This window comes from Prunus mume, linkage group LG7 (assembly GCF_029339155.1).
Source record: "Prunus mume cultivar Tortuosa linkage group LG7, ASM2933915v1, whole genome shotgun sequence".
Lineage (NCBI taxonomy): Eukaryota > Viridiplantae > Streptophyta > Magnoliopsida > Rosales > Rosaceae > Prunus > Prunus mume.
The window spans coordinates 10052089-10067924 of NC_142704.1; the positions used below are offsets into that span (position 1 = coordinate 10052089).

The window sequence follows — 15836 nt, forward strand, 5'->3', positions numbered from 1 at the left end:
AATAGTGTTAATACTCGTTTCATGGAAGTCTTTCCCGCATGCATGGGTGGTGACTATTCATGTAGCCCAAGCAGCAAGTGTTCAGCCTGTGGCAGCTCAGGCATCTGTGGCCCAATTGATTTTATTATTTTCCTAATTGGAAATTATTCATAATAATAAAAAGTTAAGAAAGTTTTCATTCTCTATGTTGATTGAGGGGGGGAGGCTGTCCCAAATGGTAAACTTGGAAACCCATTGTTTCCCTTTCCTGGATTGAAAAGTAAATGGTAAATGCCACAAAAGTTTCATACATGTATAAAATCTAAAGCTCTTCCCTTATTTAACCAGATTTTGATCCTAATTGATACTTATTTTGACACAATTCAAGGGATTCAAATTTCTCATACACGCACGTCTTTCCCTACCAACAATACAACTTGGTTAACATTTTCGAGGAAAGCCCAACTCGTGTCTTTGGTTCCTCATTTTTAAATTTTAAGCAAGTCTGTTCTGTATAATTATTAATTAATTATGACAGTCATTGTTTTTGTTTTTATTTGGTTAATTTAATTCTCCATGACCTTTCATGTTAACAAAAATATTATTTATATATATATATATACACACACACACACACATACTAGTCTGATGAAATCAAATCAATTTAAGAATCTTTCAAGAAGAGCAACCCACATTTCATTCATTTCAAACCATTCGACTTCTCTTTCTCTCTCTCTCTCTCTTCTAATTATCACTCCAAAATGAAGAACAAACCACAGCAGCAGCAGCAGCAGCAGCAGCAACCACCCTCATCAATTCCCAAGCATTTCCTCAATGTCCAAATACACCTCCATAAAATCATCTCCAACTTTTTCATCTTCGCCTTCGGTTTAGCCATCGGCGTCTCCATCAGTTTCTACCTCAAGGATTTTCCCTTCCAGCTCTACGCCACCCAAGCCAAATACTCTCGCTCATCAAACCCTCCATTGTTATTCTCTTCTGCCCCACCACCACTACCACCACCGCCGCTGCCAACTCTCAATATCCAAAATAATCAAACCAAAACTTCTGCTGCGCCTCCCCCACCGCCAATCGGCTTAAAAGAATACACAAAGCCACCCAACATTATGCACGACATGGACGACGCTGAGTTGCTGTGGAGAGCTTCACTGGTGCCTCGCCGGCCTGGGCTGCCGTTCAAGCGCACCCCAAAAGTGGCGTTCATGTTCTTGACAAGAGGGCCTCTGGCATTGGCTCCGTTCTGGGAAATGTTCTTCAAAGGCCATGAAGGGCTCTACTCTATCTATGTCCACGCCAATCCGGATTTCAACGATACCATGCCTCAAAACTCTGTTTTTTATGGCAGAAGGGTCCCAAGTAAGGTCAGTTCATCCATGTTGCAATCATTATTTTCCTTGATTTTTTTTCATTAATTCATTTTGATTCATAATTAGTCTAATGTCTAGTGCATTTCATTCTTAAGAGAGAACAAAATCTGTGATCAAAACCCATTAGATTACTTGTAGCACCAAACCAACCAACATGATGACTTTTATGTGAAAATAGCAAATTAAATTCCGGCACACTATAATTAGGATTTTGTGTGTGCATGTTTTTGTTTTTATTAAGAAATTAAATACTGATGGTTAGGAGTGGTATGCGTTATGCTTCATCAATTAAAATTGGAAAAAGAAAAAGAAAATACGAACCAACTAAGAAATACACGGGTTGATTCAGGTTGGTAAGGTCCCTGCACTGTGTGTCGCTCCAACAGTTTTAAATCCGAAAAGGTCTTGATTTGCCCTGGCTGTGGGTGTGGGGATAACATCTCCCTCCCCTTAACTTTTTATTACAAAAAAAAAAAAAAAAACGTTAGAAGATGTCCCGATTTCCTAGTGACATAGGAAAAGAAAAACATAAAGCGGATGTTTGTGTATTGAAAAAAGAAATGATGAAAATTCAGTTGTTTCTTTAGAAATTAATTAGTTAGGATTACACATATATATGATTTTACATACCTTTTGGAGGGATGTAAAATCAATTTGGTTTTGGTTGAGATTTTGAGCCATTGAGCCATTGAGGTCATTGCATATAGAAGAGGTGGAGAATTTGATGCCCTTGTTTTATGATATTATTATTGCATTAGATACATACTGCATAGCAAGTCTTTGGAGGACCATTCCGTATTGCGCCAGGTTTGTCCATAAAAAGCAATACAGCCTTAATTACTTTAAGCTCTTCTCTCTTCTCCAAAAGTTATTTATAATTTTTTTTCGAAAAGGAAACTGAAATATAATATTTGATAGTTGACATTCCTTGTCTATATAATTTACTATGCCTATCGAATGATACGATACATATTAACTTAATTTAGTCTATGATTAGTAATAACTAATATATTTTTAAGGTACCTAAGCAGATCTTAGTCTTTGAAATCTTACTATAATAATTTGGGGTGGCTGATGCATGTCTAGAAATGATTGGACATAACAACGTGGGAGAAACCTGTGTATGTGGAGTTTTGTCCTGTCAAGTTTTGACCAATGAATCAGATTTTATTTGGGGGAATAGCTAAAGCTGGGACACCTATAAAGTTATGGAGTCGTGATGGGCTATATGTAGTGATACAATTACTTTAATTCACTTCTAAAGTTGGCATATGCATTGAGTGGTGAATTCAATCTGTTTCATCATGCATTGCTTTGATTCTACTCTTTTTGGAACTGTGACAACAGACAGAATTCAGAATTCTATCTCATCACCTTTCTAAATTCCTTTCGTAATGTTGCCTCTCACTCATCCCATCGAATGCAGCCGACAAAGGAAGGCAAGAATGCCCTTAGTTTCGTTCTTTAAGTACTTAGGAAGTAACAAAATGTAACACGTCATAATTCTTTGGTCGAGGTAAAGTCGGTCGAAAAATGATCCGAAGCTAGTTGGGTTATGTATTCTTACAAAATATCTGACATGTTGTATTATCAGACCATCAACTTAAAGTCTTCATATATTTGATTAATAAAATAAATGGCAATATGACAATATAACACGACAAATTTGTACGAGTGCATCTTCCTTAATCAGTATCACATCATAATATCATTGGTGTGGTAGTAAATAACTCAATGTGTTCAACGGTGCAGAATGTGACATGGGGTGAGCCTAACATGGTGCAAGCAGAGCGACGCCTATTAGCCAATGCCTTGCTTGACTTCTCCAACCAACGTTTTGTGCTGCTCTCAGAGTCTTGCATACCGCTGTTTAATTTCTCAGTCATCTACAATTATCTGATGGGCTCAACCCAGACATTTGTGGAGGTCTACGACTTACCCGGCCCAGTGGGCCGAGACAGGTACAGGCCCAAAATGAGCCCACAAATCACGCTCGGCCAATGGCGGAAGGGCTCGCAGTGGTTCGAGGTGGACCGTGTGATTGCGGTGGAGATGGTTTCCGATCAAAAGTATTTTCCACTGTTTACAAAGTACTGCAAGCCCTCGTGCTATTCTGACGAGCACTACTTGCCTACGTACGTGAACATCAAGTTTCGGAATAAAAATTCGAATCGGACGTTGACTTGGGTTGACTGGTCAAGGGGTGGGCCCCATCCGTCCAAGTTTATGAGAACAGATGTGACTGTTGAGTTTTTGGAGAAGCTGAGGCATGGAACGAAATGCGAGTACAATGGGAAGAGCACCGATGTTTGCCACTTGTTTGCCAGAAAATTCTTGCCCAACACTTTGGATAGGCTGCTGAGGTTTGGCCCGAAGCTCATGAAATTCAATTGATTTTTCGCAGTCAAGATTTTTTGTTCGTCATTCATTTCTCTGTAAACTAATAAAGCTTAGGGTCAGTAGGTTTTGTTTGATTTTTTTTTTTTTTGGCTTTTTATGTTTATAAGTTATCCTTTGAAAACACATTAGAGGGGCGAAGCTCTAGAAAATGTTTGTGTGTGTTGTGTGTTTTTTTCCCCTTTCGGTTGGGGCAGTTGGACGTGTACAAGTTGATTGATCCAGATAGTTGTGATATAGAGTGATATTTTGTACCATCCACCTCTTGACATTTTCTCTTTTGTTACCCCTTCTAATCACAATGCCCAATTCTAGACAACTTTGTCAAAAACTCCAAGATATAAGCATATCGTCGTCTTCGTTGTTTTTGCGCGAAAAGTGTTGGGTCCAAACAATGACGTTGTAGTGGGTGCGGTGGTGTTGGTCTTCTTGAGTCGAATCAACCTCCAAACTGAAAAAAACTATAATGGCAAGATGTAAAATTGAGTGATTGTGAAAGCGAAAGAAGAAAAAAGTAGTACTTGCTATGCGAACTATGAAAGGCGTATGGTATGGAACAATTATATTCAATAAATCCTAGAAAGAATGAGTAATTTATAATATATATTGAGTCAAACGCAGTATATATAGAGAGAGGAAATAGGTTGGTTCTTTCTGCGAACTTTTTTGGCCATTTCGGATAACCAGTGCGGTCGGGACTTGGGAAAGTGCCTCCAAACTTCAAAAGAAAACTTTTCTTTTTGTGTTCAGTCAGTCAAAGGAAAACTGAGAACGCAATAGACTTGGTCTTGCTCGATAATTAGCTTAATTTTGTTGTGATCTGTGATATATATGATGTATCAGAGACAGTCAAAACCTAACATTGATCGACATATTTGGTTATATCTCCAAGTACCAGTTCAGTTCATTCTTCACATTTTCACATGCACCCATGTACTGCCACTTGCAAAATATATTGAATTAAAACAATGAAAAGGAAAGTGTGGTTCAAGTGGTAAGGAGCTTGTTCCCCTTAAGCAAAGTCTCGAGTTCGAGCCATCATTGAAAGAGCTTGCCCCCCAAATGGGGTCCAACCCTGTTCGAGGGATTAGTCCTCGCCTACAATTGCGGGGGATACCCTGGATTCATCCAAAAAAAAAAGTGAGATAATATGCGTCTCTGTCTTTTTTGGTCTTACCATCACACCATGGGGCATCTCTCTGGTTATTAATCTATAATCAATCATATAATAATGTTTAAAACATCACCATCTTAGCCTAAAGGGGCCCTACATGAATACGAATTAGATCCTTCTCAGAAATGCAGTTATTGACCAAAATTAGCATCCTTGTACTTGCACTACACGGCTATTCTGCCCCAAACATTTCCGCATATAAAAATTAATTAATTTACTAAATTGGTGTGACCAATCATATGCATGCATGTATATATATAGATCTAACGGTTGATATAGTTTGATTGTTGGCACCCCTCGGTGACGATGCATACATCTCGGCCGTGGGACTTTTGACTTTGTTATCAGTGGAGGACCCTATCAATAATGACAATATGACCAAGACCAAATAGAAGAGACAGGGTTTGATTGGAATATGAAGCAAATAAATATAAATTGTTGACGTCAAAAGTGCAGCGTCATGCATACCAAGGCCATCTCGTTTCTCTCCTACCTAGCTGTTTCCTTGGCCATTCCCAGAACCTTCATTTTTATATTATTTTATTCTACCAACCCATCAATATTTTGCTCATCATTCTTTGTTTGTTTACAAACCTTGTAGATATATAAAGCCATGGCATAAGTGACATCCCTAACCCCCAAAAATACTTCATCGATCACCCTCTCTCTCTCTCTGTCTCTCTCTGATTCTTTGGAACTGAGAAAATGGCCGCCAAACGGTTCTTTAATGATGCAGAATCAGACCAAGATCAGCCAAACGAAAAACGGAAGAGACCTAGACCTTCTTTTGCTTCGTATGTCTAACTACAACTTCTTCTTCTTTCGTTTTGATATTCTTTTTATATCTTTGATTTCCTTCAACTGTTTGATTTCTAACTACTGGTTATAATTGCATATGCTTATTCGTTTGACAGTGTGATTGGAGAAGTGGTTCTGGTGAACTCCATGCAAAGCCTTTTCTCATCCTTGGAGCCTTTGCTTAGAAGAGTGGTACGTTATATATATGCAAAGCCTTTTCTCTATTTAACTAATTATATGAGCTTAATTAATCATATCGATCTCTTTGTTAATTTAATTTTGGTCTGTTTTATTTAGGTAAGTGAAGAGGTTGACCACTGTCTAAGACGGTGCTCACTCCGCTCAATGACAAGGTCGCCTTCAGTGAGAATCCAAGCTCTAGAGCCATCCAGCGTGGAACTAGTCTTTCCTAAGAAGCTCTCCCTCCCAATCTTCACCGCAAGCAAGATATTAGATGAAGACAACAACTCAATTCAAATCCAGATCGTGGACAAGGCCAATAACACTAATGGTGCCCCAATAGCTAGCGATCTAACCAACCCAATCAAAGTGGAGATTGTTGTTCTTGACGGGGACTTCCCGACCGGAGGCCGTGACGATTGGACCACTGAAGAATTTGAGAACAACATATTGAGGGAGAGAACTGGGAAGAGGCCGTTGCTCACTGGGGACGTAAATGTGACCGTGAGAGATGGGCTTACTACAATTGGGGAGATTGAGTTCACAGATAATTCCAGCTGGATTAGGAGCAGAAAGTTTAGGATTGGTGCAAGAGTGGCTCCAGGCACAAGCGCCTATCAGGGCTCAAGGATCCGTGAGGCCATCACCGATGCTTTTGTTGTTAAAGATCATCGTGGAGAATGTAAGTATACATGTCTCGTTCGGTGCTTAAAATTGAATTGGATTTCATATTTACATCCTAAGTACTAGACGAGCCCATAAATTAGGGTATATCTTCATACATTTTTGCTTCTTACTATGCATTTAAAAAAATATATATATATTTTTCATGCACATAACCTTACAAACCATTGACCAAAAAAAAAAACCTTACCAACCCACTTGACTTGATAGTTTTATCGAAGTCAATCATCACAAACACAATACAATGCAATATTGTATCAAAAGATCATGTATTCACACAGCGAGTCGAACAGTCTGCGACCTCTAGAGCAATGGGACCACGGCCATTTCTTTAAGTTCATGCATGTTGCTAAAGTTGCCAAAAACTAGTGAACATTATTTGAGTCAACAAACAACCTAGAGGTCTGCATCTGCCTTTTCATATGGTCACAATTCAATCAAATATTTCTTTGTTCAATAATTGCACTTTCTTGTACGCGTCAGGCCTGTCTTCATCTTCATGACTTGGGTCAATGGTAACCTTTATGCTTTGTTTTTCTTTCCCTGATATGCTTTGTGCCCTTTAAACAAGTTAATGACCAAGTTGATCGGGAAGAGGTTCGATTTGTCTTTTCTTGTTTGTAATTCTCAAAGTGCAAAACTTTTCTACATGTCATGGCTTGGAGTTACGTGCCTAGCTGCATCAAAATATCTATCTATGAGTCTCGTAATTAGTAAGAAATTAATCTAACCAAATCCCAAATTTCGATGTCGAAGTGTACAAGAAGCATCATCCGCCAATGTTGGAAGATGAAGTTTGGCGCCTGGAGAAGATTGGGAAAGATGGAGCTTTTCACAAGAAGCTAGCCAGGGAGAACATTCACACAGTACAAGATTTCTTGAAGTTGTTTGTGGTTGACCGGTCAAAGCTAAGAAAGGTACCGTACAAATATACCTAAAACTTTATTTATGCATTTTCTTACCTTCATGCTTGTTGCAAATAATTGGCTAACATCAACTTGTTTGCAACGATAGATTTTAGGCGTTGGAATGTCAGAGAAAATGTGGGAGGTAACGGTAAAGCATGCCAATACCTGTGTTATGGGCAACAAAATGTTTATTTATCGTAGTGCTCATTTTGCGCTTTTCTTGAATCCGATATGTCAAGTGTTGAGGGCTATGGTTAATGGGCAAGTTTTCCCTATTCGGGACCTAAGCAACATCAATAGGGTATGCACAATCTTCTTCTTTTCTTCTTTAGCAATAATCCTTTTTAGGTTGTGTTATTCGTTTGCTAAACTATACGTGGTGTTTAAATTTGCAGACATATATTGAGAATTTGGTGAGGGAAGCCTACGCAAACTGGAATTCCTTGGAAATGGTCGAGACTGCCTTATTGACACAAGGTATATTATGATTAGTTTTCAATTTCAGTGGTATCTCAACTTGCACCGCTTTTGAAGTGGCTAATTGAACTTTTTTTATGAGTCAATTTGATTCTCCAACTCTCTAAATGGTGCCAATTGAGTTTTTCCGTCACATTCCTCCAAATCAAAATTTAATTTGGGACATACCCTTGATTTAATAGGTGATCAAGTAGTGGAGCAGTATCCCAACCATCATGCCGAGGCAATGCCAAGATCAGCATTCGATCAGAATGGACACCTGGGCCTGGCAGCAGCGGATCATCACCCAAAATCTGTCAACGTGGGTTACCTACTACCAAGCAATAGTGCAAGCTCCAACTTTGAGTGCAGTACTGGTAGTGATAACTGGAATATAAATTCACCATATATATTCAACCCACTTGTGGAAAGCAGCATCATCAAGTGTAGCATCTCCGACTCATCTTCAGATGGCGATTTACTTTAGCATCTCAAGCCCTTTCATTACCAAACCAAAGGGGTTGGTTCTATCTGCATTTTCCTTTTTTTGCTTATGTAAATATGCATTATGAAACTAATTATGATTCTCTATTTCTATTTTATGTGATGATATAATGTTTATAGACAAAACTTGTCTTTAAAACAAAAAGAAAAGAAAAGAAAAATTATAAACAAAACAATGCCCTTTTCTGAATTTTTACTATAAAGTGATGATAAAATCAGCATCACTTATTATTATTATTTTTTCTTGGTGTTGAAAAAACGATATTCTAAATTACTTAAATATACGAGAAAGGATATTGAACTTGAGTACAAATGAACATGTCGCCTTAAGGGTTGTTTGTGTACCCAATGTCATCACATACAACATAAACAAAATTACAACTCCATTTACAGTTTTTTGTAATCACTTATCATGGGTTTCGTTCCATATTTTAATTAATTAATTTATATATATATATATAATAACTATTGACCTAAAGACGAAATCCACAAGCCACTCACTTGCAGAACCCAACCTAACCCAAACTACCAAGAGTATAAAAGACCTCCAACAAATAATTGGATTGTGTAGTAATATATTCCCCACACCCCAAAAAAAAAAAAAGTCAAATCGGCCTGGGCGGGGTCTGGTCCTTTTTTCTTTATAATTTTTTTCCCTGACTTTAAAGAAAACACGCTGCCTCCTCTGAGCCGTCGCCTCATTTTCTCTCTCTCTCAGACCACCACCACCAGGCTTCCACCCGCGACGACCACCACCAGGCCGCGACCCTCTTAAAGAATCTGGGTTGTCCTCTTCGGCCGAAACAAGTGCATTGCTGAAGACATCTTCGCAAGAGTGCCCCGTGAAGAATCTGGTTTGAATGTGAGTTCTTATTCCAAATTAAATGACTGTGTAGACTTAGGATTTTAGCCTCCAGTTTTATCTGTCTATAGCATCGTGGCTTTCGTGCTTGTTACTCGTGTATATCAGGCTATATCAGAAACTAGAGAGGGAAGCTGCCATTTTGGTGAAGCAGCAGAATACATCCTCATCATCTTCATCTCTTGGATACAGATGACGAAGATGACTATGATGGCGATAGATCTTCTGTCCAGGTTGTTTATGAGTCCAGGAAATCTGATTCCCATAAGAAACGATTCAGGAAGAAGGTCTTGAGTCAAGAAGATGAAGATGATGAGGTTAATTCTTTTAACTTTCGAAAGGTAATATTCTGTATTTGTTTCTCATGGTAACTGTTGTTTTAACTGAGTAATGCACAAGAGGAAGAAGAGAGACGAGTTAAAAGACGAATTCCGCCAGATGACGATGATGGGTCAGATGTTTTCTTCTTTTATTTTTATATGTATTTTAAAATTTATCCATAGGTAGTGCTTCAATACTTGGCTGGCTAGGCTTTCATTTTGTGGTTGGATTGGTTAATTATCTTGTTATCTGATGATAGAATCTGTATGGTTCACTAATCATACCATTATGTTCATTATAATTATATATACATTGTTTGCTATGTCTCATATATACATTGAGGAACATGTTTGCTTTCATTTTTTTGCAGATCCAGAGTTTATCGAAACAGCAAGGGGAAGGCAACTGCATTTGTAAGTACTTACGTATCAATTTTTAATTGATTGTTTTCCAGTTCTCTATATCAATGAATTAAGAGCTGGTAAGATGCTAATGGTTGAATCCATGTCTTGAGGCTTTTGAAGTGATTTCCCACTACTGCTGTCAAACATTGCGGATTAGCTTTCTTTTAGCTCCTTCATTTTAGGACCTACCTGATTGGAACAATGAGATTGTCTGTGTTCATAAGCTTATTTCAGTGGCATAATTCTTGAAGGAGGGATGCATTCATATGTTAAAGACATGTAGAGAAGCATTTTGTATTTGATACGGCACATAGGAGTTTAGGACATGGCATGCTTTCAAATTTTTTCTGTGTTTATTTTTGAAAGCAATCTGTATTCTGTGTGCTTGGTTGTAGTTGTGTCGGTTGAAGAAACATAGCCCATTTCAAGGACTATGTTAGATGCATTGTCTGTGTAAATATTTGGTTGTAGTCTTGGTGGTTGAGTTAAATGATTGGATGCATTCTGTGAAAATCCACTAACACGGCCCATAAAGAGTGGCAGTATTCCCCTTCTGATAAATATTTGGGGCATATATATATATATATATATATATATATATATATATCAGAGGATCGATGATTCGGGTCTAAGGTTATTCTAATAATTTGATTTCCTCTGCGTGCAGTCTTGCAAACGTTGATCCTATTGATGTTGCCAGAATTATCTCATGCATTTTGGAGTTACGTGCCTAGCTGCATACAAATTTTATTCTACTGCATGTATCTGTGAGTCTTGTAAGAAATTAATCCAAGTAGCAAGCAAGCAAGCAAGCAACCAAATCCCAGATTTTTTATGTGAAGTGTACAAGAAGCATCATCCACCCATGTTGGAAGATGAAGTTTGGCGCCTGGAGAAGATTGGGAAAGATGGAGCTTTTCACAAGAAGCTAGCCTAGGAGAACATTAGCACAGTACAAGACTTTTTGAAGTTGTTTGTGGTTGACCGGTCAAAGCTAAGAAGGGTACAAATATATACAACTTTATGCATTTTCCTACATTTATGCTTATTCCAAATAATTGGCTAACAGTAACTTTTTTCAATGATATTTTTAAAACCACCAGATTTTAGGCATTGGAATATCAGAGAAAATGTGGGAGGCAACAAAATGTACATTCATCGTGGTGCTCATTTTGCGCTTTTTTTTCGGTTGCTTATGTAAAGTATAATGCACCAAATAACCTAACTCGAATATCAATCAGGTTGAGTTAGCTCTACAGATTTTATGACCTGCGCATTCATCAATCTGGACTACCTGGACGGTTAGTCTGTGTGGTAACCAAATGGGTAATCAGTCGCCTCTTGCTTCACTGACTCCAACCCATCTTAAAATAATAATTAGCACATTAATTTCGTCAACGGAGAAATGTCCATTGACCAAAATCACTCACACAAAGGACCAAGCTCATAGAAGAAAACTCAACAGCCATTCTTTCTCTTGCATTGTCGGGAAAATTCTAAGAAACACCTTTGAAACTTCTATTCTGATTCTAGCTTATCATCTCACCAGCCCAATTCTATTCTGATTCTCCATGAGCTTTCTACGAATGACTATACCGAACCAGCTCATCATCATTCTGATTCTCCAATTCTAATTTTCTTCATGAGCTTCTGCAGATGACCATGCCCACAGCCCACATCTTCCTAAGACTACCCATCCTCTTCATCATCTTCAACTTGATCACAACGTTGATGCCCTCTGCTCTCTGCGATGACGCTGCTCAATACACAGAGTGCCGCAATACCTACGACTGCGGTTTGCTTAAAAACATAACCTACCCTTTCTGGGCAGCCAACGGTCGGCCCCAACACTGCGGGCGAGAAGGCTACCAACTCACCTGCCTAGATGATCAAAACACTGTTATCAGAATTGAAGACCAAGATTTCCTTGTCTTGGACATTAGCAAGGAAGTTTACATCATCACAATTGCTCGCCTAGACCTCTGGGACAGTCCTTGCCCTAGCAGGCTCGTCAACACCACTTTGGACTACGATCGTTTCGCTTACGTTCAAGCTGTCCGGAACCTGACTTTGTACTACGGATGCGTTCCTAACAGGGAGACAGTCCCAAATAATTTTACTTGCAAAATAGAGGGTACCCAAAAGGATCGTGCGTTCTATATAGACGAATCTATCTCGAGGCTTACTCCTCATCAGAATGAGACCTTGTGCTTCAACAATATCAGTGTCCCCATAATGTGGACGGGTGTTGATCTTCTGCATCAGAATCCCACGGTGGACGTACTGCAACAAGTTTTGAAGCAAGGCTTCAAGGTTGAGTACAAGGCCAACTGGGAGCTCTGTGGGCCATGCATGCGCTCTAATGGAACCTGCGGATCCAACATCACCACTGACTCTTTTCTCTGCTTTTGCGGGGGCCATCCTTATGAGGAAACCTGTCCAAATTCTGAAGGTACGCATGTCAATTCCTTCTTATTTTTCCCTGTTCATAATTTTCCTGGTTTAGCCTTTTTTAGTTTGGAGTTTCCATTAATTAGTCAGAATTTGGAGATACCACTTCAGATTACGAACTTTTAATTAGAAATGGGATGGCTGAATAAGTTGTAATTAACCCCCCATAGAAGAAATGATTAGTTAAGTAATTATAATTACAGAGAACTAAAACGTATGATCCTTTTGTCTGTCCCAAGTCATTCTCTTTGCTCTGCTTTAGCCTCTACCTCATCAACAAGTTTTGTTATCTTTGCTCTGTTTTTATTTCATCTTGAGTTTGTTGGTTAATTAGAGCCTTTTCCTATTCCATTTCCATCTGAATTCAGATATTGGTTGCATATAAACCTTCCCTGAGTGAACATAGACACCCGAAGTGATGCTATTTGACTGGTTACCCTTCCCCGTTGATAAAATAAAAATAAAATAAGGACAACCCATAAGGTCTGCTAACATGGTTGGTAAATGCCACGTATGCATTGACCGGGTCAACGGTCCACCAGAGAATAATGGAATTCAATAAGGCGTCTGTTGATTTCAAATAGTTCACACTGCTGCACGCCAACCTTGGCCCCATAATAATAAGTCCGCATACAATTTCTCCACTTCTGATAGAGATTAGGTTTACTGGTGCAAGATTACTATTACGTTAAACTACAGGTAGTTAAGAACAGTTAACCTTGCACTAAGTGATGCTATTTGACTGGTTACCCTTACCCGTCGATAAAATAAAAATAAAATAAGGACAACCCATGAGGAAACCTGTCCAATTTTGGGTGGTATGCATATCATCTTTTATTACTTTGATTTGTGTGCAACACATCTTTATTAGTCGAATCGAATTGCCGCAAGGTTATGACTTATGAGTCGCCTTAATGGGGTGCATATTTCTTCCCCACCCCCCAGCTTTGTCTTCGTATTTGTTTTTTTGTTTTTTTTTCTTCAGAAGCTTTGTCGCGTTAGATTTCTACTTGAAGCGAGTATAAATTTAAAAAGCAAAATATTTGGTAGCTAGGTTTTGGCTGATCTACGAATTCTGCTTGTTTGATTGCTTTTGCAGACAATTCGTGGTCGTGGAACTGGAAAAGAAAGGTTATCATCGGTAATATCTCAACAACGCATTATTATATTCACTCCTGATCCAACTATCAATCGCAACCTCTTTATGTCTCCCATTGTCCCCAGTTGTTTGCACAGCTGCTATTTTCTTTGTATACCAACGCCGCAACAGAAAGCAATTTCCTCCATCTCATTTTTCCCTATTTCTTTTAAGAATACTTAAAACTTATTCACCATTAATGTGCCTAAAACATCTCGTGGTTTTGCTGGCAGGTGCTTTTGCTGCAGCAAGTGGGATCTTACTCTCTGTAATTGTTTGCTGTATTAAAAGTAGGATGCAAACTTTCATGAGGACAAAGAGCCATCAAGATCTTGAGGCTTCATTCAGAACAATGGACCTCTAGCAGTAAAAAGATACAAATTTTCGGATATCAGAAAAATGACCAACTCATTTAAAGATAAACTCGGTCGAGGGGGTTATGGTGATGTGTACAAAGGTAAGCTACGGGATGGTTGTCTTGTGGCTGTGAAGGTTCTTAATGCATCCAAAGGGAATGGAGAAGACTTCATAAACGAGGTTGCAAGCATTAGTAGAACTTCCCATGTTAATGTTGTCACTCTGTTGGGGTATTGCTTTGAAGGTCAGAAAAAAGCTCTCATATATGAGTTCATGCCCAATGGATCACTTGAGAAGTTCATCTACAAAGAAATTTCTTTGAAAACCACTCCACACTTGGAACTGGAAAAACTATTTGAAATTGCTATTGGGATAGCTCGAGGGCTCGAGTACTTGCACCGTGGATGCAACACACGAATTTTGCATTTTGACATAAAACCACATAATATCCTTTTGGATGACAACTTTTGCCCAAAGATTTCTGACTTTGGGCTTTCTAAACTTTGCCTGAAGGAAAGTATTATGTCGATGTTGGATGCAAGAGGGACAATAGGGTACATAGCTCCAGAAGTGTTCTGTAGAAACTTTGGAGGAGTCTCTGTTAAGTCTGATGTCTATAGTTATGGAATGATGATTCTGGAGGTGGCTGGAGGAAGAAAGAACAGCGATGTTCAAGTGAGCCACACCACTGATGCTTTTTTTCCGGATTGGATTTATAAGCATCTAGAGCAGGGCAGCAGCAATTTAGGATTGCCCAATCCTATGACCCAAGAGGAAAATGAACTTGCAAGGAAGATGATTTTGGTGGGGTTGTGGTGCATACAGACAAAGCCATCAGATAGGCCATCCATGAGTAAGGTGATTGAAATGCTGGAAGGAAGCATTGAAGCCTTGCAAATACCACCAAAGCCTTTCCTAACTTCTCCTATAAGAACACCAGCAGAATCAGAATCTTCCACCTTCTCACTTATATGTTAATATCTTTTCTTAATTGGTGTACATCTTTTGGATGATTCAGTTCCTAGTCAATTTTAAAGTCATTCTAATAAGATTTTCCCTTTCGCATTTTTCTTTTTGGTCATAGCTCAATCTTGTTTTGTACTTTGTTGCTCACGTGAGAGGTAAAGCACTAATTTACCTTTCCTGAAAGCACTATTTTGAATATAGAAGAACTTGTGATAAACTACAGATTTGCAATCTGCATTTTCTAAACATTGGATTGGAAGTTATTCTGCACGACATTTGAACTGAGGTGTAGAACAATTGGGACTCCAGTGAGTAGGTTTCAGCTTTGTTTATGTTTTGATCCCAACTTGGTTCTCAAACTTGAAGATCTAAGTTTCAAAGCATGGTAAAAGACGATCTCATCAACTGACCTATAGTCTGCTTAGACAAGGGAAATAAGGAACCTGCACAACTCAAAATAATGCTTCAAGTGAATGCAATATAAGCCAATATATATTGCAAAATATACTACAAAATTACTGTAGAGGCATCCACTGCCTGTTAGACGAAGCAAAGAGCCGAATGCCAAAACAGAGAGAGCAAGCGAGAGAGAGCGAGGTCAGAACCCTCGCGTCTCGGGATCGCGTATCGGATAGTTGGATCTGAATGGCCCTACCTATTAGATTTCAATTTTCAACAAAAAAAAGAAGGGAGACTTCGTAAAAAGACAAAGGAGAGAGAAATTTTTTAAAAGAAGTCAAAATGTACAAAATTGCCCTTATTTGTTTTTGGATTTCCTCAGGAATCCTTTACATTTGCATGTCTTTGATTTGAAAGTTGAGAGGTTTTTCTGTCTTTTTTGAAAAAAATTTGGCTTTTTCCAAAAGTGA

At 38.7% G+C, this 15836-nt stretch overlaps 3 protein-coding genes across 6 annotated transcripts; all 3 read left to right on the forward strand.

Moving 5' to 3' along the window:
• The first annotated feature begins 632 nt into the window (after positions 1-632).
• On the forward strand, positions 633-3988 carry LOC103338837 (glycosyltransferase BC10). The gene is made up of 2 exons (XM_016795618.2): positions 633-1361; positions 3120-3988. The coding sequence occupies exons 1-2, from the start codon at positions 741-743 to the stop codon at positions 3759-3761; spliced, it is 1263 nt and encodes a 420-aa protein (XP_016651104.2). The 5' UTR covers positions 633-740; the 3' UTR covers positions 3762-3988.
• A 1499-nt stretch (positions 3989-5487) lies between these two features.
• On the forward strand, positions 5488-11311 carry SARD1 (Calmodulin binding protein-like protein). Of its 2 annotated transcripts, XR_016121890.1 has the most exons (11): positions 5488-5732; positions 5853-5928; positions 6034-6598; positions 7357-7517; positions 7615-7809; positions 7904-7985; positions 8168-8484; positions 9187-9781; positions 10022-10064; positions 10723-11058; positions 11159-11311. XR_016121890.1 is itself a non-coding variant. In XM_008242015.3 (7 exons), exons 1-7 carry the CDS (start codon positions 5644-5646, stop codon positions 8449-8451), a joined length of 1452 nt encoding a protein of 483 aa, XP_008240237.2. In that variant the 5' UTR covers positions 5488-5643; the 3' UTR covers positions 8452-8564. The 2 variants fall into 2 exon arrangements, 1 of the variants encoding a protein (XP_008240237.2); XM_008242015.3 differs by lacking the exons at positions 9187-9781; positions 10022-10064; positions 10723-11058; positions 11159-11311 and having other exon boundaries at positions 8168-8564.
• LOC103338769 (PR5-like receptor kinase) lies at positions 10925-15066 on the forward strand. 3 transcript variants are annotated; one of them, XM_089041092.1, is made up of 4 exons: positions 10925-11058; positions 11712-12507; positions 13606-13647; positions 13878-15066. In XM_089041092.1, exon 4 carries the CDS (start codon positions 14044-14046, stop codon positions 14977-14979), a length of 936 nt encoding a protein of 311 aa, XP_088897218.1. In that variant the 5' UTR covers positions 10925-11058; positions 11712-12507; positions 13606-13647; positions 13878-14043; the 3' UTR covers positions 14980-15066. The 3 variants fall into 3 exon arrangements, with proteins under 3 accessions (XP_088897218.1, XP_008240239.2, XP_088897219.1); XM_008242017.3 differs by lacking the exon at positions 10925-11058 and having other exon boundaries at positions 11527-12507; XM_089041093.1 differs by lacking the exon at positions 10925-11058 and having other exon boundaries at positions 11527-12507; positions 13606-13637; positions 13878-14062.
• Positions 15067-15836: the final 770 nt, after the last annotated feature.